General features: G+C 36.2%; 3 protein-coding genes across 4 annotated transcripts; all 3 read left to right on the top strand.

Annotated features, from left to right (window-relative positions):
- The first annotated feature begins 3115 nt into the window (after positions 1–3115).
- On the top strand, positions 3116–7732 carry LOC109161172 (plant UBX domain-containing protein 2). 2 transcript variants are annotated; one of them, XM_019309529.1, is made up of 4 exons: positions 3116–3132; positions 5440–6364; positions 6626–6904; positions 7239–7732. In XM_019309529.1, exons 2-4 carry the CDS (start codon positions 5474–5476, stop codon positions 7491–7493), a joined length of 1425 nt encoding a protein of 474 aa, XP_019165074.1. In that variant the 5' UTR covers positions 3116–3132; positions 5440–5473; the 3' UTR covers positions 7494–7732. The 2 variants fall into 2 exon arrangements, with proteins under 2 accessions (XP_019165074.1, XP_019165073.1); XM_019309528.1 differs by lacking the exon at positions 3116–3132 and having other exon boundaries at positions 5273–6364.
- LOC109161173 lies at positions 3575–4319 on the top strand. Its single transcript, XM_019309531.1, has 2 exons — positions 3575–3826; positions 3982–4319. The coding sequence occupies exons 1-2, from the start codon at positions 3624–3626 to the stop codon at positions 4175–4177; spliced, it is 399 nt and encodes a 132-aa protein (XP_019165076.1). The 5' UTR covers positions 3575–3623; the 3' UTR covers positions 4178–4319.
- Positions 7733–17936: 10204 nt separating the features above from the next.
- Positions 17937–21926, top strand: LOC109160751 (oligopeptide transporter 4-like). The gene is made up of 6 exons (XM_019308989.1): positions 17937–18551; positions 18738–18835; positions 19487–20071; positions 20265–20517; positions 20622–20804; positions 21194–21926. Exons 1-6 carry the CDS (start codon positions 18048–18050, stop codon positions 21806–21808), a joined length of 2238 nt encoding a protein of 745 aa, XP_019164534.1. The 5' UTR covers positions 17937–18047; the 3' UTR covers positions 21809–21926.
- The last annotated feature ends 2044 nt before the right edge of the window (positions 21927–23970 follow it).

The following is a 23970-nucleotide window of genomic DNA, read 5'->3' as shown; positions in this document are numbered from 1 at the left end:
AAGAATGGTTTAGTGAAGAAAGTGAGAGAATTGACTAGAATATATTTGAATGAACATAAATTTATGTATGCTAGCAGCTGGTGTAATTTAATTAGTAACATAATGGGAGAGTATTTGGATATCAGCTATTTTAATTTTTAGCTTATTTAACCAATTTTGGTTGATTGACATAAAGAGATTTTATGATTTGCACCTGCATCGGTTTATTTATAGATTGTAGAGTGACACTTAAATTTAAGAAGTTTTTCTATTTCCCCCCTCAAAATATGACTATTGAAAAACACAGAGGGAGGATATATATAAAAATTGACCTTCAAAGAAAAAAAGGCAAGGGCAAATAAGTAATAATAATATTTTTCTTTATCTTTAATTTCTTAGCTCCAACTAAGTGGAAAAGAAGGCATGTAATGACATGTCCTTCTTCTCCCCCGACTAAATGAAAAAGAAGACTTGTAACAACCTGGTGGAGATAACCCCAACATGCATCCATATATCTCTTTCTCGATCTCTAATCGAAGAATAATGTGAAATATTTTCTCCAGCTACTAGACTAGTACGTATTCTGTACCAAGACAAGTGAAAATTGTAAGATCATATCTACAGTTTGAAGACGACACATTAGTTAATTAGTTAAAACCTAATATGGTTATTGAATATATGAGGGTGATGATACTATATAAAAGAAGATATATAGCAACATATTATAAAGTTTTAGTAACTTTGATATGATGAGTTGAGGTGAGGATGTTCGCCCTAAAACTTTAAGTGCAAAATGTTATGTTTGGTATATTAGTTCTGTTTATTATGCATGTGATAGTACTATGTAACCTCTTTATTAGCAGAGAGTTGTTGGATGTTCAAGACTAAAGCCAAACAACTAAAAAAAAAATCAAGAAAAGATATTCAAAGTTTGACCAAGAGGAAAGATTAATAATAACTTCAATAACAAATACTCATAGATGTCCCAAGTTTTGTACGTGGATACCTTTATCTAATGTAAAACTCATCACTTCTCATTTTGATGTGAGACACAGACTACTTTCAAATATTTCTAACTCCATTTTTCAACTCAAATTAGTCCATTTTAAGAATCAATTTCTTATTCCACGTACAATATATCAATTTTTTCGTCTCAAGAACCCGAATTCACTATAACTCGACCAAAATCGAGGGTAGACCCTACATATATTTGTACCACACAGTAGCTACTTAATTAAAATATCATTTTTGCTGAAAATTTCCAATATATATATGTGATTTGTTATAAAATAAAACAATAATACATACATTCCACACATGTAATATATGAAGTGCGATTTATATTTAAGAATTTGTACCCTAAATTATTGACTACATTTTAAAATAAATTTGAGTTTTTTTAATGATATGGTATATAGAATATTCAAATTAAAGGGCAATGTTAAGAATATAATCTCAAGATTGGAATGATTGAATCCATGTATGTATTTTATTGGGAGCTAAATCTATCTAATATATTCCTTCTTCTCATTAAAAAGAAAGAGAGAAATTGTGTAGAATCTTAACTTTTTCATTATTCTATACTTTTGTACATTGAATTAAATTAAATAATAGTACATATAGTACAATAGTAACAATTTTATTTTTAGGATATTCCTTTGCAATCATGCTGATTAAAGCTAAACCCTCATTTTAAAAATGAATTTGTGGGTGATGATAAGATGCTAGATTTAATTAATGGGATTAGAGAAAAGGGTTTGTATATTCCCATAACAAAGCATAAAGCATTAGATATCATGATATCATTAATTAGGTCATTACCTTAAAAAAGAGGGACATGATAAAGCTAGATGATGGCATGGGCTATTGAAAAATATAAAATTGATATGATTCATTCAATTTTTTTGTTGTCAGTGTGCTTTGTCTACAGTCCATTGCATACAAATTAGTGGGATGAAATAACATTAATCCTACCGCGATTTGGACTAGTTGAAAAATAAATTGTTAATGTAATTGTAAAATCAAAAATAAATAAAAGTCAGTTTCTGTGAGCACGATTCAGAATTCCTTTTTAATATAAAAGAATAGCCAAACCGACCCCATTGGCACGGCTAGTCGATCTCAGAGATCCTACGAAGGTGTTGTCAGAGTTATCTTAGGGTTCAATGGCAACTATAATCTATAAAGAAGAAAGGAAGATGAGCTTTGTTTATGATTGAAAGAAGAAATATAAAAATTACAAGTTTATTCTCATATTTAACGGTTGGTGGATGGAAACCTAACTGGAAGACTACATCGAGTAAAGTCACAAAAATTTAAGACTAAAGTATGTCACAATAGTTGAATATGACTAAATCGAGAAATTCATTATAGCTAATGACTATTTTGAGTATTAATAAACGTTTTAATATACATTTCTTTAATATTTAGAGTGTTACATCTTGAAATTCGTAATATATAGGGCTCTTATGAGGTTGTCTCAGGGTATCATATCATATGTGATTAATTTAAGGCATTTGCATTTTATTCTATTTAGTTCTCAAAAAAAAAAAAAAAAAAAAAAAAAAAAAGCATTTTATTCCAATAGTTATGTTGTGGAACCGTGTTCACCATGCGCATGGTGAACACGGGATAGATCCATAATTTTTAAGCTGTAAATTTATAATTTCTATACTGTAGATTCATAACATCTATAATGTAGATTCATAATTTTTAGATTCATAATTTCTATATTGTAGATTCATAATATCTGTATTGCGAAGACGAAATAATGCGATTGCGAAAAGAAAAACGTCGTTAATAACAAATGAAAAACAAAATTATAAATCTACAGCGTAGAAATTATAGATCTACCCCTGTGTTCACCATGCGCATGGTGAACTGATTTCCACAGCATAATTTGCGATTTTATTCTATTTGGGCCAAAATGACTTCACTTGTATTATAATTATAATTGGGCTAATATTTCAAAATGGGTCTACTTTAATGGCTTGTCTGTGTAGTAAGTATGGACTTTCTTTTTTAAATATTAGTTTTATTGGTAAAAATGATCTTAAATTTGAACTTACAGCCTGATTTGTGAAAAGAATCGAGAAAGAATTGAACTTAAATTTTATAAATAAAAAAAATTTTATTGATTCATTGTTTGGTTGATAAAAAATTTAATTGTTAGAAATAATTAGTATAAAGATTCAATTGTCTATATATAGTAAAGATATATGAAGGTAATATAAGAATTGGTATTGTAACTTTCATTCAGAAAGATGTGGAAAATAAAATATTAAAAGAGAATAAAAATTTCATGTTCCATTACAATAAATTGCCTCCAAAAAGATGAAAATAGGTTCGGGTTAGCTCCATGCATTCACGCCATTTTTTCTATTAAAGAAAATTATTATATTGCAACACATGACAAAGTTATAGTTTCCATCAAAAGCTGCCACGTGTAACATTCGTAGCAAAACGTGTGCATGAACATGTCATCTAATTGCCACTTGGCAACTTCTCCCGTCTGCTGACTCATCACCAATTCCATTCCTCTTTGCCTTCTTATAACAGTACTGCTGTCAGATGCACAATATCCTGAACAAAAACAATATAACCAAAATTCTAAAATAAAAATAAATCAAACAGTGCATATATATATGGCGTTAGAGTGGGTGGTTGTCGGCGCGGCGGCCGGCGCAGAGGCGGTGATGGTCATTCTACTCACCCTTCCGGTAGGGAATCCTCTGCGGAAGGGTCTAATCTCCGGCACCCGCAGCCTCCTCAAACCCTTCCTCTCCGTCGTCCCCTTCTGCCTCTTCTTGATCCTCGACATCTACTGGAAACACGATGCTCGCCCGAGGTATTGTTGGACTGATATAATTCTGATTTATTATTTATTAATTATTATTTGCTGTCATTAATTCTTTTTTTTTATCTCAGTCAAAGATCTTATCAAGGATTCTATTTTAATTATATTTTATAACTTTATATCTCAATTATTTATTTATTTTACAGGTGCAAGTTGACGGGGGAGGTGTGCACGGCGGCGGAGCAGCTGCGGTACCAGAAGTCGGTGGTGAAGAGCCAGCGGAATGCGCTGCTGGTGGGCGCCGCCTTGGTGTTCTACTGGCTGCTCTACTCCGTCACCAATATGGTGGCGCGGATGGAGAAGCTGAGCGAGCGAGTTGAGAAGCTCGAAAACCAGGAATGAGTTGACCCGGTCGAGTCGAGAATTCAATTCTATTAATGTTATGTATCACCAAACGCTGCGTTGTTGACTCAGCTTGAGAATTCAATGCAATTAAAATCACCAAACATTACGTCGTTGACTTTGATGAAATCGTGTAGATTAATTTCGGTTATTATTATTATTGAGAATAATAATAATAATAATAATAATAATTATTATTATTATTATTATGCACATATATAACATTTGATATGATATAAAATGTATTTTTTGTTTTGAATATTTATTAAATATCTATTCCTTAAATTAATCAAACATTGGAATATAATTTTTAAAATTTACTTCTTTAACAAATTAAATAATGAAATAAAATTTTTGTACTATTTTATTCATTGTCTATTCCATCGCCATGTAATAACGATTGTTATTTACTCAAAATTTATTTTATGATTCGAACATGTTATAAAAGTGGGCCTTTGGCCCCTTCCCCTATCAAAAAAAAAAATGTTATAAAAGTTATTTAAAAACAAAAACATGTTATAATAGTTATTTAAAAACATACTATTTGAATATTGAATCAATTTTTTTTTCTTTTTCTTTTTTAAAAAGTTGAATCCCTAACTTTAAAGGTTGATTCACCTTGATCTGATAGAACATTTGAGATGATATAAATCACAATAGCTCAATGACTCAATAGGCATGATCAAATATCAATGGTAAATGTAATTAATTATTTTACTCTGGAGAGAAATTAAACCTCCCATTACATATCAATGTTTTATTACCCAAAAAGAATTAAAAATTATGTGCCACTCTCTTTTCTGACCCAAAGATCTATTTAGTAATTCAAAAAATATTTTCAGAAAAATAAATATATTTTCATTTACTTTATTTTTCTTTTAAAAGTCATAGACGGGAAAATTCTGGAATGTTTAAACTAATATTGTCACAAAATATACAATATTATTACAGCCTAAAAATAACGTAACCGGATTACCGGAATATTGATGACAGGTTGACGGTGGGATGCTACGTGGGGCCCAAATACAATCGTGCTGAATTGGCATGATTCCATTGGGTCTGACAGCCCATTACGCGCCATTTACACCCTTCCAGATTTCTTGCAACCAAATTTCTTGAATCCTCCTCAATTTGCTTCTTCTCCAAAACCCTACCATTCTCTTTGCTTTCTTACTTCACTTTCTGTATACAGAAGCCAAGCTCAGATTCGAATTCTTTGTCTCAGAAAATCAGGCGCTTTTACTCCTGCCCACCCCTAAAAGATCAAGACTTGATTTGATAATTTGTCTTCACGAAATGGATGATGTGAAGGATAAATTCAAAGGGTTCATGAAGAAAATGAACAATCAGATTTCTTCTTCTTCTTCTTCTGGAAAATTCAAGGGTCAAGGCAGAGTTTTGGGTTCATCTTCGTCGGGACCAACCGCCAATTCCATTCCGAGTTATTCGAATCCGAGGCCGAATCAACCCACGAATTCTAAACCTGCGGAACAAAGAGCTGAGAAAAAGCCCGAAATTCGGGTTGATTCGGAGGAAAAAATCCAGCGAAAGCCTGAGATTCGTGCTGATCAGGAGGCGAAGGTTGAATCGAGAAGTGGATTTGATCCTTATGGTTCGTTGATTACCTCGGGTAAGAGAAACCCTAATGGCTATGAGCTGAATGTGATTGAATGCCCTGTTTGTGGAAGAGGGTTCGGTTCCGAGGAAGAGGTGTATGCTCATGTGGAGAGCTGTTTGAGCTCCGGAGTGAGCAATGTGAATGTTTCCAATGATCCCGAGATAGGCGAGAAGGGAATTGAGGTGAAAAGTGAATTGGAAGCTTGTGTTTCCACTTATCTTTCTGGGAAGCCCTCAGAAGGGTCTCTGGAAATCGTGCTCAAGCTCTTGAGGAATATCGTAAAGGAACCCGAGAATGCAAAATTTAGGAAAGTTAGGATGGGGAATCCAAAGATAAAGGAGGCGATTGTCGATGTGGCTGGAGGTGTGGAGCTCTTGGAGTTTGTGGGGTTTGTATTGAAAGATGAAGGTGGGGAAATGTGGGCTGCCATGGATGCTCCTTCAGAAGAAGGAATCGTTTTGCTTAAGAACACAGTTTCATTTCTGGAGCCCCAAAAAGTCGAGAACTTTCAGTCGAAAGCTCCTGCTAAGGCAGAAGAACCGGTTGAACCAAAGAAGATCGATAGACAGGTATGCCTGTTCTTGTGTGCTTTTGTAACAAAGTTATTCTTTTTTATGCTCTCCTGCATTTTACTGCCATAATTAGTACTCTGGAATCTAGATGTTAGAAGATTATAATAAAAGATAAATGGTTGTGAGTAGAGTTGCTTCAAAGATTTGCATATTGCGGTGATGATGATGAGAACTGAATGAATTGTATTGAATTAACTTAATTCCAAAGATACAGGATACAGGAATATATATAGTGAACAATTTTCTTTAATCCACTAGGTCCGAGTGTTCTTTGCTGTGCCTGAAAGTGTTGCAGCTAAAATTGAGCTGCCTGATTCTTTTTTCAACCTGTCACGTGAGGAACTGAGAAGAGAGGCAGAAATGAAGAGGAAAAAGATTGAAGAATCCCAACTTTTGATTCCTAAATCGTACAAGGAAAAGTTGGCAAAAGCTACAAAAAAGAGGTATACGAAAACTGTCATCCGGATTCAATTTCCAGATGGAGTTGTACTTCAAGGAGTGTTTTTGCCCTCGGAGCCAACTAGTTCCCTTTATGAGGTTAGTTCTCTTCAATATGCAACATACCTTCTTTCTTGTTATTCAACGTAGAAATCATGTTATTATGACGGATGTGTGAATATTCATTTCCTAAATTTTCCCGTGTTTGATTTAGGCATGATAATTATGGGATTTGGTAGTAGAAACATTTTGAAGGAAAATCTTTGCATTCTCTTAACTGCCCAGTTTCTCGTTATAGGTTACATGCCATATTCGTTTGAAATAAATGCCGTTAGGGATCATTTGATACAAGATCTAGTGAAAGTAGATTGCGCAATCCATATTATATTGGATTTTATTATTAAATTGACTTCGAATATTCTTTCCTACACAGTTTGTGAGCTCTGCATTGAAGGAACCAAGCTTGGAGTTTGAACTTCTGCATCCAGTGGTGATTAAACGCCGTGTAATACCATGTTTCCCTGCAGCGGGGGAGAAAGCCAGAACGCTCGAGGAGGAGGATTTGGTTCCCGCTGCCCTGATAAAGTGCAAGCCTATCGAGACTGATTCTGTTGTCTTCACGGGTCTCTCCAATGAACTGCTCGTGATCAGCGAACCCCTCGTGAGTGAAAATGCAGTGGCGCCGTAGTGAGTCATTCAAAACTCGATTGAAAAGTCAGTTGCAAAAAGTACTGGTTTGAGGTTTGAGGTATATGATCTGATGACATGAAGATGGCAATCCCTTTATGAACTTTTATAGTTGATTTTTCATACTTTTCCTTCTTTCATAAATGATTTCAACAGGTAGATCAAATGTACAGTTTAATTGCTTGATACCTCCTTTTGGAATCAAAGTAAAACTTTTACTAAATAATTTTTTTTTTTTTTTTTTGGGTGGTATGAGTTTGCTGATTAAATTGTTCTCATTAAACCCCCACCCTGTCACTGAAATATAAAAGTGAGGTTTATCAGCTCGGATAATGATTGCAATTTTGCTTGTAACTTTTACCTGCTACCTCAAGGTGCACTCGACAAATCGGTCAAATTTTTCCATAATTAATTGACTCAAATAAAAAAGGCTCACAAGGAGGTAAATTAAAAGGTCAATAGACAAAACATTCAAATACAATCCTTTTAGCATTCAAAAAAAATACAATCCTTTTATGTAATTTTAGATGAATCTGAATTATAGAATATTATTCATACTTACGTTTTTTCTCTCTCTCCCTTTGAATTGTTTCAAATGGGCTGATTGACTCACCATCTATCTAGTAATTATTTAAATTGGACTGAGTTAGTTTGATTAACACATGAGTTTGATTGAGATGTGTTAAACAATAAAATTTTTGGCTCGGTTTGGTCCCGACTATAACCCAAAAACATTAGAAAACATTTTTCTTCTTCAAATTTATTTAGTTTAGACTTATTATATTTATTAATGACCGATTAAAATATGAATTGAGTAAGACCGAACCAAATAATAAAAATCATAGTCTGGCCCAAAACCTAAAAAAAAAAATTATTTTTGTTCTTTAATTTCTTTAGTTCAAAGTCGATACATTCGTCAAATCTTGATCAAATATGCGTCAAGTCATGCCAAATCAAATACTAAAAATCTTGATCCGTCCCGCCACATTCACAAAATTAAAAAAAAAAAAAAAAAAAAAAATCTTGAGTTTAAAATTATTTATATTTATCAACTTATTTTATTATAATAAGTTACAAGCTAAGTTAAAAATGACTTATTTACATCTTTTTATTATAATTATTATTAATATTTATAACAATTGCAAATTTTATTTTTATATAAATAATATAATAATTATTATCATTATTAAAATAATTAATATTTTATAAGAAATAATTTTGTAATGGATTTATGTCCATATTTAAAATAAAAAATCAATTAGAAAAATGCAATTATCAACTGGTCATAGAGGTGAAAGTTTAGAAGAATGACCATGGATCGAGTCTCAGCAGCGGCAGTGCGCACTAAACAAATGTCTAGTCTCCGTGGATTACCATGATTTATAGAGGACTCCTTGTGTGCACTAAACAAATGTTTAGTCTCCGTGGATTACCATGATTTATATCTTCTCAGATACTCTGTCGGGCCGGAGTGTGGGGAAATTGATATATTCCACTTATACTAAAGACTAATAGGCATGCGCTTGCAAATTTGCAATCCATCCTTTATAGGATAACAAGATAATTTAGTGATGATGATTGCGTTTGGTGTAGTTATCTAACTATGTATTTTGTACTGTATGAGTCAAGAAATTAGTGCTGGATAGATGGAATTATGAGCACCAATGATAATAAAGAAGAATTGATGCTGAATGAGAAGATTGATGGAAATCAATTAGTTTACCAATAATTTTTAGAATTATCCACTAAAATTATGAAACATTTAGTTACCATAATAAATCTTTATGGCATTTAGTTCAAGTAATTTGAGATCACTTGGATTATGTGAGGAGGGTAATGTTATATTAAATTATTCAGTTCAAGTAATAATCTAAAAACAAGGTGATGTAAACTCAAATCCTAACTATAATCCAAAAATTAAAGTCGTTGCCTCTTGTCGGCAATTTGCATGGTGAAGCGAGTTGGACTAGCTTGCACTCTCGTTTGGTTCGCTGAAAAATATTTGAAGGGAAATGGAATTGAAATTCCATGAAAAATAAATTCTAAGGAAATAGATTCCATTGTTTGGTTGGTGGAAAAGAAATTACTGGGAATATGAATTCCATTGTTTAGTTGAGTTTGGAATGGTAAGGAATAATGTGTATAATGACAAATATAACCCTACACAACAATAATTATTAGGACTCTATCATCATTAGTATTCGTTACCTATTATTATTAGTAATTAGTATTCGTTACCTATTATTATTAGTATTCGTCTTGTAATAGGTTTATTATTCACTACTATATATACTCCTGTACAGACTCATTATTATTCCTTCAGATATATCGTATCCTCATCTGGTATCAGCAGGTTTCTCTCTCCTCTCTCTAATGGCGCACCTCGGATCTGATGACGGCTCTGTTGGTAGTTCTGAACGGACCGTTTCCGAGGCCGCGCTTGTTGCACCGCTGCAGTCGGGGGTGTCTTTCTCTTCGGCGCATCACTTCGTCTCCATCAAGTTGATATCCCGCAATTTTTTGTTTTGGCGTACTCAGCTTCTTCCGTTCTTGGATGGCCAAGGGTTGTTGGGTTTTGTCGATGGTACTTCGGTATGTCCGCCGATCACCGCGCTTGCCGTGCCGCCTGCCGAGGGAGCTGTTCCTGCCGTGCCTTCGTCGGCTTCGTCTTCCGCTGCTCGGAGTGCATGGCTCCGTCAAGATAAGGTCGTGCTCTCCTTATTAATCTCATCTTTGTCCGACGAGATGATGCACCTCGCAATCGGTAAGTCCACTTCTCGGCATTTGTGGTTAGCAATCGAACAGGTTCTTGGTTCGACTACACGGGCTCGTGCCCTCCGGTTGGTGGGTGAGTTGCAAGGATTACGGCAGGGGGATGCTTCGATCCCGGACTATCTTGGCCGTGCGCAGGTGCTTATCGAGGATTTAGCGCTTGCCGGCCGTCCGGTGACGCTAGAGGATTAGAATATGTATATATTCCGAGGCTTGCGGTCCGAATATCGTCCTTTGGTGGCGTCGCTCACAAGGGGTGCTCCGGTGTCTCTGCCCGAGCTATCCGATTTTCTTGTTTCGCAGGCTTTTATATGTGCCGATGATGCTGGTGATGTTGCTGCTGCTCCGGTCGCCATGGCGGCTCAGCGAGGTGGAGGCCGTTCGGGCGGGCAGCAGCGTGGAGGCGGCAACCGCGGCCGTGGTCGCGGCAAAGGGCGTGGCCATGGTCGTGGCGGTGCTGGGGCTGTCCAGTGCCAGATCTGCTCCGGCGAGGGCCATTCGGCCGCTTCGTGCTTTCGCCGGTACGATGGAGCTCCGGGGCCGAGAGCGCATGTTGCGTATCCTGTGGATGATGCGGCTTCGGTTAGCACTCAGCAATGGTTTCCCGACACTGGTGCGTCGAACCATGCCACCCCAGATCCGTCTTTGATGTCCTCGACGGTCTCTTATAACGATCCGGATCATCTTCGTGTTGGTGACGGTAAGTGTTTACCTATTGTTGGTACTGGTTCGTCTTCGGTAGCCTCTTCTAAAACACTGTTTCGGTTGTCTGATGTTCTTTTTGTTCCTGGGCTTTCTGCGTCTTTATTATCTGTGCAACGGTTTGCCCGTGATAATAATGTATTCTTTGAATTTCACCCTGATTGTTTCTTTGTGAAGGATCGTTCAACCAGGGAAGTTTTGTATAGAGGGCAGGCTTCGGGGGGTCTCTATTCTTGGCCTGTTTCTCGTTCGAGTCCCGCTGCGTTAGTGGCTTCGCGTGTCTCCTCTGACGTTTGGCATGGTCGGTTGGGTCACCCTCATCCTCGTGTCTTGCGGCAGATTTTGAATTCGTGTTCCATTGATTCTAGTTTTAGTAATAGTTCGGTGTCGTGTCGTGCTTGTATGCTTGGGAAATCATCTCGGTTTCCCTTGCCTCGTGTCAATACTACTACGTCGCATGTTTTAGAGCTTATTTATACTGATATTTGGGGCCCATCGCCTTTTCTTTCTGTCAATGGTTTTCGTTATTTTGTTTTGTTTGTTGATGACTACACACGCTATGTATGGTTTTATCCTATGTGATTAAAAACTGATGTGTATGCTATCTTCGAGTAGTTTCGGTCACTAGTTGAGCGTTCATATGGTCGTAAGGTTGTCTCTATACAATCTGATTTAGGGGGAGAGTATAAACGGTTGCACCGTACTTTTGTCTCTTTGGGTATCAATCATAGGCAATCTTGTGCCTATACCCATGAGCAGAATGATAGAGTTGAGCGTCGGCATCGTCACGTTGTGGAAACGGGTCTGGCTCACTTGGCTCAGGCTTCGGTTCCACAGCGATATTGGGATTATGCCTTTGAGACTGCGGTCTATCTCCTCAATAAAATGCCTACTCGAGTTCTAGACAATGTCAGTCCTCATTATCGTTTGCATCATTCTAATCCTTCTTATTCCTTCTTGCGTGTGTTTGGCTGTCTCTGTTATCCTCTGTTGCGCCCGTACAATCGTAACAAGTTGCAGTATCGGTCATCCCCGTGTGTGTTTCTTGGTTATCCGTCTTTGTTTCGTGGCTATCGTTGTTTAGATCCTGCTACTAACAAGGTATTCATTTGTCGTCATGTACGGTTTGATGAGACCGTATATCCGTTTGCTTCTTCTATGCCTTCTCAGGTCTCTAGCTCTCGCCCGGTTGAGCCGTGGGGTGTTGGTGCCGTTCGGGTTGGTGTTGGCTCCGATGTTTGTCCCACTGGACTTGATCCTCATCCAGAGTTGGACGCGGATTCCGGGGCTGCCGCAGCTGGTTCAGATTCTCGCACCGTGACTGCTACGGCTCCGGAAGGGGCGGTCTCGGGTGCTCCTAGCGAAACCTATTCAGCCTCGGTCTCATGTCATGGCAACCCGTTCTCAAGGACCGACGCAGCATGTGGCTCTTATGACTGTTCCTGAACCGACTTGTTATTCTCAGGCAGTTCGGTATCCGGAGTGGCGTGAGGTCATGGATCTTGAGTTTAATGCCTTGCTCCAGAATCACACTTGGCGTCTGGTTAGTCGTACACCTGGCATGAATGTTGTGGGGTGCAAATGGGTGTTCAGAACGAAGCGCAAGGCCGATGGCACGATTGAGCGGCACAAGGCTCGATTGGTCGCAAAGGGTTTCAATCAAGTCGCTGGGCAAGACTTTTTTTAGACTTTCAGTCCTGTTGTCAAACCCACCACCGTGCGGCTTCTTCTCTCTTTAGCCGTTTCTCGCGGTTGGGTCATTCGGCAGTTGGATGTTCACAACGCCTTCCTCAATGGTAATCTTGCAGAGACAGTTTACATGAGACAGCCGCCCGGTTATGAAGACCAGTCACGGCCGGATGATGTGTGTTTGTTACAGAGGTCACTCTATGGTTTTAAGCAGGCTCCTCGAGCGTGGTTCAATAGGTTGCATGCTTTCTTGGTGTCGGTTGGTTTTTCACCCTCCAAGACTGATGTTTCTTTATTCATCTATACTCGTGCCTCTATTTGTTTATATTTGCTTGTCTATGTTGATGATATCCTTGTTATGGGGTCTGATGCTTCGTGTGTTACTCCGCTTCTTACTGACTTAGCCTCAGAGTTTAAGATTCATGACATGGGTGCTCCGTCTTTTTTTCTTGGCATTGAGACGGTCTCCAAGGATGGTGGTTTGTTTCTTTCTCAGCAGCGATACATGCGAGATATTTTGAGCCGTGCAGCTATGGTGGACTGTAAACCGTTGGCTACTCCGGTTCCTGTGTCCCGACCTTCTTCTGATTCTGTGGTTCCCTATGCGGATCCCACGCAGTATCGCAGTCTTGCTGGGGCTCTACAGTATCTTACTGTTACTCGTCCGGATCTCTCTTTTGCCGTGAATCGGGTCTGTCAGCATATGCACTCTCCAACCACTGAGCATTGGGCTATGCTCAAGCGTGTTCTGCGGTATGTAAAAGGAACTCTGCACTTTGGTCTTTTTATTCGTCCTTCCTCCTCTGTTGCGGTTCATGCCTTTTCGGATTCGGACTGGGCTGGTGATCCAGCTGACAGGAAGTCTACTAGTGGTTTTGCGGTTTTTCTTGGTGGCAATCTGATTTCCGGTCTTGTCGGAAGCAACGCACGGTTGCTCGTTCGTCTACAGAGGCTGAATACAAGGCTCTGGCTGATGTGTTTGCGGAGGTCACCTGGTTGGTTTCTCTATTGCACGAGCTTGGAGTGTCATTGGCTGCTCCTCCCACTCTCTGGTGTGATAATTTGGGTGCGACTTATCTCTGTTCCAACCCGGTGTTCCATGCTCGTACGAAGCATGTGGAAATTGATTACCACTTTGTTCGTGACAAAGTGGCGAAGAAGGAGTTGCAGGTTAGCTTCATTTCCACAAAGGATCAGCTCGCTGATGTGTTCACTAAAGCTCTCCCTGGTCCGCGTTTCTCTACTCTATGTGGCAAGCTCAATGTTGTTGCTAGTCCACCTTGTGCTTGAGGGGGAGTATTAGGACTCTATCATCATTAGTATTCGTTACCTATTATTATTAGTAATTAGTATTCGTTACCTATTATTATTAGTATTCGTCTTGTAATAGGTTTATTATTCACTACTATATATACTCCTGTACAGACTCATTATTATTCATTCAGATATATCGTATCCTCATAATAATAATAATAATAATAATAATAATAATAATAATAATAATAATAATAATAATAATAATAATAATAATAATAATAATAATAATAATAATAATAATAATAAGAGTAATTAATAAAGAATGGTGAGGGTAAAATTGTCATATTAGTTTTCCATGGAAAACAAAATACCTAACATGAGCTAGGAATTTGTTTTCTTCATTCTCAAGGAAAACTTTTTTCAATGGAAAATATTTTCCATCCAACCAAACAACATAAAACATCATTTTCCTTCGTTTTTAGAAAAACATTTTTCATGAAAAATATTTTCTATCCAACCAAACACCCCGTAAGACTTGTCATGTGAATATAATAAATATATATAATAATAACAGGTGTGAAAGCTAGATATATTTCATCGCAATAATTAAGTTGTGTTTGTCCACTTCTTTTTGACTTTTTGTACACAATAATGTTGATTGACATGATGACATGACATGACATGATTTACATGTATTATCCTAGAGGGTTGAATAATAAACTTTTAAAATCTTATAAGTTTGAACTTGTTATGAGATTAGAGTCTAAAACTAGTTGGTGAAAATAACATTAACACCCTTATTGTATTCTCTTGACCTCGGCTAAGACAGTATATGATTTCAATCCCAAGACACCTCATAGCATCTTGGATGTGTAAATGCGTACCAACAATAACGACTCTACAAGCGTATCAGAGGATATGTAAAAGTGCACTTTAGACAATTGTACTTTTAGATATTAATATATCATATGGTACACATTGATGTACATATTATTGGATGCAGCTTACAATTAATATTGCTTTGGTGTACTTTTAGTTTTGAAAAAGTGAAATATTTATCAAAATATAATTTCGTTTTACCTCTTACTTCAAAATTATTAATCATCTCAAATCGATAGCTAACATTAGTCTCCATTTTTACTTCGTGGCTTATTCTTACATGAAACATCTCTCTCAATAATTATAAAATTGAATCAATTTTTTTTTCTTATTTTATTAAACCCCTTAACTATTGATAAATTTTTATAATCGGTTTTGATAATTCATCACTTTTTCTTCTGTTTTTTTTTTTCAAAAAAAAAATCACGTTCTCATTTGAATTTAATATGGTGCACATAGAACCAAGTCAATCAAACACTTGTACAAGTCAATTAAAGAATGAGAATCAGAGTATTAGAGCACGCATCTACATCAGTTTGGTTTTTGCCCAATATTTAAGAAGTCAGTCAGAGAGAGATGAAGAGAGAGAAGAAGAAAAAAAAAGGGAAAAGGGGAAAAAACTAATCTAACGCAAAAAAAAAAAAAAAAAAAAAAAAAAAACCAATAACACGTCAATCGCGCCCGGCTGGACGCTTGGACATTGACTGTGCGCACAACTGTGCCTTTCTTCAAGATTTCTCTCTCTTAATGGACCTCACAAAAATAATTCTTGCCGGACATACTCATTTTTCTCTTGCTTACCTTTTCTTTTCTCCATCTCAACTTAGAGCATCCACAATGGTTGGGGAGAATTGGGGGATAATGTAAGAGTGATTAGGAGAGAGAATGTGAGAAGGGGAGTAAAAAAAACAAAAAAAAAAACCAAAATAAAAAAAAACAAAAAAAAAACAGAAGAGTTAGGCGCGCCTGACGCGCCCGTGTGGGCTGGCTGCTGTGCGCACAACTCATGTTTTGTTTTTTACTTTTTTCTGTTTTTTTTGCCATTATCCCTTTCATTTGCAGGACAATTATTTTTGAATTATCTCCACCCCACATTAGCTATTAACTCTAGTTGGAAAGAAAGCAAATTGAAATATTTTGGTGGGGATGCTCTTAGACTAATTCCAACAGTGGTCATTCTCTCTTGGGGCTGGTGCCATAACCTTAACTCTTTTGTGGAATCTTCAAAGATTCTTCCATTGATATTGTCTACAATGCATGTGACCAGCTCAGCACCTAGCAAAATTTTCCACAAAAAATTATTTATTTTTGTCCTATATCCAACACCATTATTTTCCAACTCTTTAATTTCCAGAAATACTACTGGTAAAATTAAATACATAATTAATCAACAAAATTTTTAAGTATTTAATATGTATATATATTTGTAGGATTTTAATTAATATTTCCTTGTAGTGAGATTTTGTGTGCACATTACTACTCAAAGACATTCTTTATTTTCTTAAAAAAATTAGAGAAAGAAAAATAAAAAAATGCATTTACTTGTATTTTTCTTAAAATTGAAATTAGATCATGAAGAATGAAAAACTAATGCTCATATAAAATTTGAAAAAAAAAATGGAAAATAGATATACTTTATTGTCAAACAATCAAACATGACGCGACAAAAGTGTTGTGATAGTTGCTTAAAATGTTTATTCATAACACACGAATATCAATAGTTGCAGTAGAAAAAGACAGTTTAGTAATCAACTTATTCAACTCATTGAGTGAGACCACTAGGGAATGAGTGATTATTTCTTTTTGGATTTTACTACATTTACTTCAAATCTTTACTCCATTTGTTTTAATTTATTCCTTAATGTGACAAAAATATTTTATTCATCTTGTAGGTCCTATGAAAAATATTAAAATCAAAATTTTTAGTCAAAGAGTAAACTTAGAGAATAGAACTTGGAGTTCAAATAGTATTTTTCCTTTATTTTAACTAAAGCTATACATGGTTTATCCTAATAAGAAATTTTTAATCATGTCATTGACGCACATCATATGTTAATTTCATTTTTATCATGGTTACGCCACATTATCATGAGGTTGCCCCCAAGACTAAAAGATCTAATATAATATTAGAGTTTTAGGTGATAGTCCTTTGGTTGGTTCTATCCACTAGTTTAGAGTTAGTTTATTTTGAGTACTATTCACTTTATTACAATGTAGTATCTTTTCATAACTATTAAAACACAAAGAGTCAATACGTCTTAACAGTCTAGTATATTTAATATTATGAGGCTTATTGCAATAAATCTTAGTGAGTTCTCTTTGTAGATTGTAAATGAAGAGTTAATTATTTATAAATGCCAGTTTAGTGCACTAAATGTGTGTGTAGAAAATTTGAAGATGTCCATCAACCCCAATGATTTTTATAGTTGGTAGCACTACAAAATCCATAGTATTTGCACAAATTCAAAAATTTTGGCTTTTGACTAATAGTTTTTTTTTTTTTTTTTAATTTCTCAACCTTCTAAGCACAAGGTGTTTGGTTTTTGAATATTAAGTAATATACTACACTATTAACTAATAGTGTAGTATATTTATATTATGGGGTTAGTGCAGTAAATACCTTAGTGAGTTCCCGAAATAGATTCTAAATGAAGAGTTAATTTCTAAATGTCAACTTAGTGCAATAAATGTGTGGAAAATTTGAAGAGTGCACATAAAAATCAATAAATGTACACTGAAGATCAATATTAAGTGTACGTAACATTATTATTTGTTGCACCAAACGTTATCATTAAGTGTATTAATGTGAAAGACTTTATCATTAGGTGCACCAATACTGTTAAAAAGGTAATTACTTGCACTATTAAATGAAAATTGTTACACTTTTTAAGTGATTTTACTTGCACACTTGCATTTTTAACACATGTTACTTGCATTGTACCAAAGTTCAAGTTATTTATGAAAATGTCACAGCTTCTTTTTTTTTTTGTTCTAAAATTACATCTGATCCGTTAAATCTGAACATGAACACCGTTGCAATTGGTCCTCACAGTTCTTCCTGGACATCCGTTCTCCCGAGAGTGCCCCTATATATATATATATATATATATATATATATATATATATATATATATATATATATACACGCAAACACCCAACAAGTGGATTATCTCTTCGTTTCTAGCTAGCTCTAATTGGGCTGATTAGTCCTTTTCTACCATCTATCCTTTTTTCCATTTCTGTACACTAAAGAACAATGGGTTCTGTAGAAATGGAGGCTCCGACAATCTATGAAGGAGATATAAAGGAAGACGAACTTTCTCCGGTGGAGGAAGTCCGGCTAACCGTACCGAACACCGACGACCCGACCCTGCCGGTATGGACCTTCAGAATGTGGGTCCTAGGACTGCTCTCCTGCGTCCTCCTCTCCTTCCTCAACCAGTTCTTTTCTTACAGGAAGGAGCCGCTGATCATCACCCAGATCACGGCGCAGGTGGCCACACTCCCCATCGGCCGGTTCATGGCCGCCACGTTGCCGACGGCGAAGTTCCGAGTCCCAGGGTTCGGGTCCCGGGAATTCTCGCTTAACCCGGGTCCGTTTAACATGAAGGAACACGTTCTGATCACCATTTTTGCGAACGCTGGGTTTGCCTTTGGAGATGGAACTGCTTACGGGGTTGGGATTGTGAACATTATAATCGCTTTTTATCGGAGGAAAATCTCCTTGTACACTGGTTGGCTTCTTATTCTTACCACACAGGTAAATTTAAAAATTAAAAAAAAATATCCGAGGTTGTATCATTTATTTATTAATTATGTAGGCTAGAATGAAGTCGAAAAAATTGATGTTAAAAATGTCAAAAAATTGACATTAAAAGTGTTATTTGTTGTAATGCGACTTTAATTATTTTCTTTTCTTGGTTGATGTGGTGACTTATTATGGCAGATTCTTGGGTATGGCTGGGCTGGACTTCTACGAAAATACGTAGTTGAGCCAGCTCACATGTGGTGGCCAAGCAACCTTGTACAAATCTCACTATTCCGGTATAAATGTCTATTTATCTATTCTTATATCATAGATCATGACCCTTCTTACATTATGAACTCTAGTTTAAAACGATATTTCAATTATGTCTACAGTTAATATACTATGTATCTTATGTATAAATAGTTAATAAACTATGTTACCCTCCAATTTGTTTATATGTACATAGTATATTAATTGCATACGCATGTTAATTGCAACCACATAAATGCCATTTTGGACCAGAGTATACAATGCAAGGTGGATCTGATCCATGGTATAATTGCCTGGATTTATCTTTAAGGAAAATTATACCATGGATTAGAGTCCACTTTGTATTGTACGTGGACCTTGATTCAAAATGCCATTCAAATTATATATTTACCGTTAATATATTATGTATTAACACTTAAATAAATTAGAGACACCTAACCTGATAGGTACATAATATGTAAACAATATATTAGGTGCCTGTAATTAATATATTATGTGGTACTAAATAAATTAAAGGCATGTAATATATTAACAGTAGCCACATAATTTTTGAGTTAGATTTCACAACGCAAGGTGTAACTTGGTCCATGTTATAACAATGGTATCTTTAGCTTAAATCATCACAAAACTGATAGTGGTGAACATTAAGGTTCTTGTCCATTATATTTGATTCACAGGACACTTCATGAAGAGGAAAACGAAGAAGATGACAAGAAGCGGCATATGTCCCGTTCAAAATTCTTCGTGATTGCCCTAACTTGCAGCTTCTGCTGGTACTTGTTCCCTGGCTATCTCTTCCAGAGCCTTCAGAGCATTTCCTGGGTTTGCTGGGCATTCCCCAGATCTGTGACTGCACAGCAGATTGGTTCTGGGATGAATGGCCTGGGCCTTGGAGCACTCACACTAGACTGGTCAACAATAGCCTCATTTCTGTTCAGCCCTCTTGTTAGCCCATTCTTTGCCATTGCAAACGTGTTTGTGGGCTATGTGATTGCGATGTATGTTGTGATTCCTGTGTTCTATTGGGGGTTCAATGTGTACAATGCCAAGAACTTTCCGATCTACTCGTCGGACTTGTTCACTGCGCAAGGGCAAATGTATAACATATCCGCCATTGTTAATGAGAGGTTTGAGCTTGATGAAGGTGGATATGCTAAGCAAGGGAAGATCCATTTGAGCATCATGTTTAGTACTTTGACTTATGGGTTTGGGTTTGCCACAGTTGCATCTACACTTTCTCATGTTGGAGTGTTTTATGGAAGGTAATGATCAAGTGTCACTGGTAGAAATTATGGAATTTCCGACCACCTGAAAGTGGTGAAAAACCTTTGTTGCTATTTCCGACCACTTCAGGTGGTCAGAAATTCCATAATTTTCAGCAGTGGTGTTTTCTTGCTAGTTTGTCAGCATAATATGATCTTTGGTTTTGTGGTACAATAACTTGATTGTGTGCAGAGAGATTTATGATCGATATCGAGCTTCTTCAAATGAAAAGGTGGATATTCATACAAGATTGATGAGAAAGTACAAAGACATACCTTCTTGGTGGTTTTACCTACTTCTTTTAGTGACAATGATTGTTTCACTTGCAATGTGTATCTTCTTGAAAGAGGAGGTCCAGATGCCATACTGGGGGCTGCTGCTTGCAGCTGCTGTTGCTTTCATCTTTACCCTACCCATTAGTATCATTACTGCTACCACAAACCTGGTAATTCTGCTACCTAGCTAGTCCCTCAATGCTTTTAAGGTTTTAGATTTTTATGTTTTTTTTTTCTCTTCTCCTTAGTATATATATCTTTTTGGTTAAGACAGACACCAGGACTAAATATCATAACAGAGTACATTATGGGTGTGATCTATCCTGGAAGACCCATAGCTAATGTTTGCTTCAAGACCTATGGTTACATGAGCATGGCTCAAGCTGTTTCTTTCCTTAGTGACTTCAAGTTGGGTCATTACATGAAGATTCCTCCAAGGTCAATGTTCTTGGTTCAGGTATATATATTACACTTTTCCTCATAAGTATTACAATTTTCTCATAAATAACTCTTCAACCCTTAATATTACATTTTTATTCATACGTATTACACTTCATCTCATAAGTAACAATCAATCAATCAGTCAAGTATTTCATTTTTTTCACACATAACTGTTTAACCCTTAAATATTATATTTTTATTTAAAAGTATTACACTTCTCTTCAAAAAACATTATATTTCCATTCCCAAGGACCTTGTGGTGCAGTGGCACTAAGTTGTTCTCCCATATGAGAAGTTGTGGGTTTGAACTTCAGTGAAGACAGTATTGACTAAGAAAGTAGTTATAAACAAATACTGATCCAGCCGGATCTATGAATAATATATTTGATCACTTATTACATGCAGTTCCTTGGAACCATCATTGCTGGAACAACCAACATCCTTGTTGCCTGGTGGCTCTTACATTCTATAGACAACATATGCCACCAGGACAAGTTCTCAAACAGTCCCTGGACCTGTCCTGGTTCCCATGTCTTCTATGATGCATCTGTAATCTGGGGACTGGTTGGTCCCAAGAGGATTTTTGGCTCTCTTGGAGACTACTCTGCCCTCAACTGGTTCTTTCTCGGAGGAATTTTAGGCCCAGTTCTAATATGGCTCCTCCACAAAGCATTCCCTTCACAGACATGGATTACCCTCATCAACCTCCCTGTTCTTCTTGGAGCAACTTCCCAGATCCCACCGGCAACTTCCTTAAACTACACTTCCTGGATTTTGGTTGGGACTGTGTTCAACTTCTTTGTGTTTAGGTACCGGAAGAAATGGTGGCAGAGGTATAACTATATTCTGTCGGCGGCGTTAGATGCCGGCGTTGCATTCATGGCGGTGTTTCTGTACTTCACGGTGGGGTTGGAGAACAAGAATGTGTCATGGTGGGGGACCAATGACCCTGAACATTGTGATCTTGCTACTTGTCCCACGGCTAAGGGTATATTGGTGGAGGGTTGCCCTACATTTTAGTGTATGTAAACATTTGTGTATTATATTATAAGCTAGCACTTATATAAATATACACAGAGATATTAGTTGGGCATATAACAAACAATGAACAAAGTCGCTTTTACTTAAAATTGTATTATACTTTTCAGCACCCAGGAGAAGCATTGACTCTTCGTGTTTCAATAGGTTGAAAAAGTATGTACCGATAGATACTACATTGTAATAGTGTCGGTAGTACTAAAAAAAAAAGTACTCCCTATTATACTTTGCAGCACGATATGCACTTGGTGTAACATAAATTTTTCGGGTGACTTTTTTTTTTTTGGATTTTGGAATTAGGAGGGAGAAACCAAAGAAATTAGTATCAGTGCTTGATGAGAAAGATTTTAATATTTGTTACTCATATGTCTTAGTACTATATATATATATATATATATATATATATATATATATATATATATATATATATAATTTGGATCAAATAAGAATTTGCGGACATGAAAGAACTAGGAGTCAATCAGAGTTGTCTAGTTAGAAATATATAACAACCCGAAGGGAGGGAAGGGAAAAACGTGGTGACACTTTCTTGGGATAAAAAGCACTTTCCATATTATTGTATGTTATATTTTTTCTCCCAAAATTAACATATTTATTTATTTAAATTTTAGCAACAATATAGTTCAATTTTTTTAAATGTATTTGTTTTTAAAAATTTATAGCATTATAATTGCTAAGAAAATGTATTATTATTATATTCATTCATTCCAAATGATAGATAGTATAATTACAAATATTCATACCTTATACACACTCAACCTTAGAAAATGAAATATAATTAATAGTTATCAAATAATACATAATTAAACCAACCACGTACAAGAATATGATTACAATATAAGTTTCAACACGATTCAACCTAATTTCCATATTCATAACCAAAATATCATCACATATAGAGTGAGAAATCCTATCAACATTATGACTTTGAAAATGGATATTGTCTTGCATTTCTGGATGAAGCTAAGTTTGATCGATGACCATTTCTTTCATCTACTCCCTACAATGAAAAAAATACAAAGTATAAAATAACAAGAATTGGAAGGTCTATATATATGGGGTAGTGATAGATGAAAGATTATTGTCTCTACCATGTAAGGAATGCATGATTGGTCTAGCAAGACAATATTCATTTTCAAGTCCTAGAAATCTACAAGTATACATATTTAAGAAATCAATGTGGTGGGTTTCTTGTGGGCACCATATACACTGGTCCTTCCACCTAAAAAATTGTCGAATCATCATGATTTACCTCTACCATTCTATCGGGTTAGAGTGTGAAGATTCTTGGGGCGAGGGGTTTCTCCTTTTGTAAGAAAGTATGATGCAACAAACATCAATCTTAACTAAAAATCAAATTAAAAAAAAAAAACAATTAATAAAATACCATTTCAATCTTCTAGCGAAGCTTTTAGACCTACAAGCAATTAGTTAGTGTAAAATTCCAAGCTAAAACAAGATCCATCCCATAAGCTGCCACCAATTCAAGAAGGAGATGATCAAAACAAATTCCAAAGCATGAATCCACCATTAAAACCAAACCCTACAAAAAAATAATGAAATTATAAGCACAAACAAACCATATATAGGCTTATAAAAGTGAATGAAGAAGAGCTGCTAATATGATTGGCTGCAAATTATACAACCAAAGATGGTTTTTTTACTTTTCGGCCCCATTGAACATTGTTGGACTCGACTCTTCAACATCCTGCCATCGAAACATAGCGTTGACTAATACACAAGTATAAGAAAATAAAGTTGAACTTTCGCTACTAGTTATAACTTTTGGCGTTGTGGTAAGCGCTTGATACTAGCTGACAATTGATATCAGAGTAAGTCATGAAGCAGGTGCTAGGATGAGATTGTTGGGTGGCCGCTTGAAAAGCCAACCAGGTGCTGAGAGGAGATGGAGAGTATAGTCAAGTATCCGTAGGAACCATAGTGATAAGTGCTTGATCTAACAAACATAATTCTTGAATTCGCGGTTGCATATAATGTGTGTATCAAGTAACTCCAGGAGTTCCTCCAAACACTTCAGTGAGCTTCCTATGCCCTAAATTTAAGGGTTAAAGGAGTAATCAATGAAGTGCTCAGAGGAACTCTAGGGGATACCTGAAGAGCTGTGG

The sequence above is a fragment of the Ipomoea nil genome, unplaced genomic scaffold (assembly GCF_001879475.1).
Source record: "Ipomoea nil cultivar Tokyo-kokei standard unplaced genomic scaffold, Asagao_1.1 scaffold2921, whole genome shotgun sequence".
Lineage (NCBI taxonomy): Eukaryota > Viridiplantae > Streptophyta > Magnoliopsida > Solanales > Convolvulaceae > Ipomoea > Ipomoea nil.
Note: the sequence above shows the minus strand (reverse complement) of the source record. Positions and strands in the feature narration are given on the sequence as shown.

What these genes read in the sequence shown, in the direction of transcription:
- LOC109161173 (XM_019309531.1), top strand. Translation starts at nt 3,624, where the DNA reads ATGGCGTTAGAGTGGGTGGTTGTCGGCGCGGCGGCCGGCGCAGAGGCG. An exon ending in AAACACGATGCTCGCCCGAG is followed by an intron (nt 3,827 to 3,981) that starts GTATTGTTGGAC and finishes TTTATTTTACAG; the next exon opens with GTGCAAGTTGACGGGGGAGG.
- LOC109161172 (XM_019309529.1), top strand. Translation starts at nt 5,474, where the DNA reads ATGGATGATGTGAAGGATAAATTCAAAGGGTTCATGAAGAAAATGAAC. An exon ending in CAAAGAAGATCGATAGACAG is followed by an intron (nt 6,365 to 6,625) that starts GTATGCCTGTTC and finishes TTAATCCACTAG; the next exon opens with GTCCGAGTGTTCTTTGCTGT. An exon ending in CAACTAGTTCCCTTTATGAG is followed by an intron (nt 6,905 to 7,238) that starts GTTAGTTCTCTT and finishes TTTCCTACACAG; the next exon opens with TTTGTGAGCTCTGCATTGAA.
- LOC109160751 (XM_019308989.1), top strand. Translation starts at nt 18,048, where the DNA reads ATGGGTTCTGTAGAAATGGAGGCTCCGACAATCTATGAAGGAGATATA. An exon ending in GTACAAATCTCACTATTCCG is followed by an intron (nt 18,836 to 19,486) that starts GTATAAATGTCT and finishes TTTGATTCACAG; the next exon opens with GACACTTCATGAAGAGGAAA. An exon ending in TTACTGCTACCACAAACCTG is followed by an intron (nt 20,518 to 20,621) that starts GTAATTCTGCTA and finishes TGGTTAAGACAG; the next exon opens with ACACCAGGACTAAATATCAT.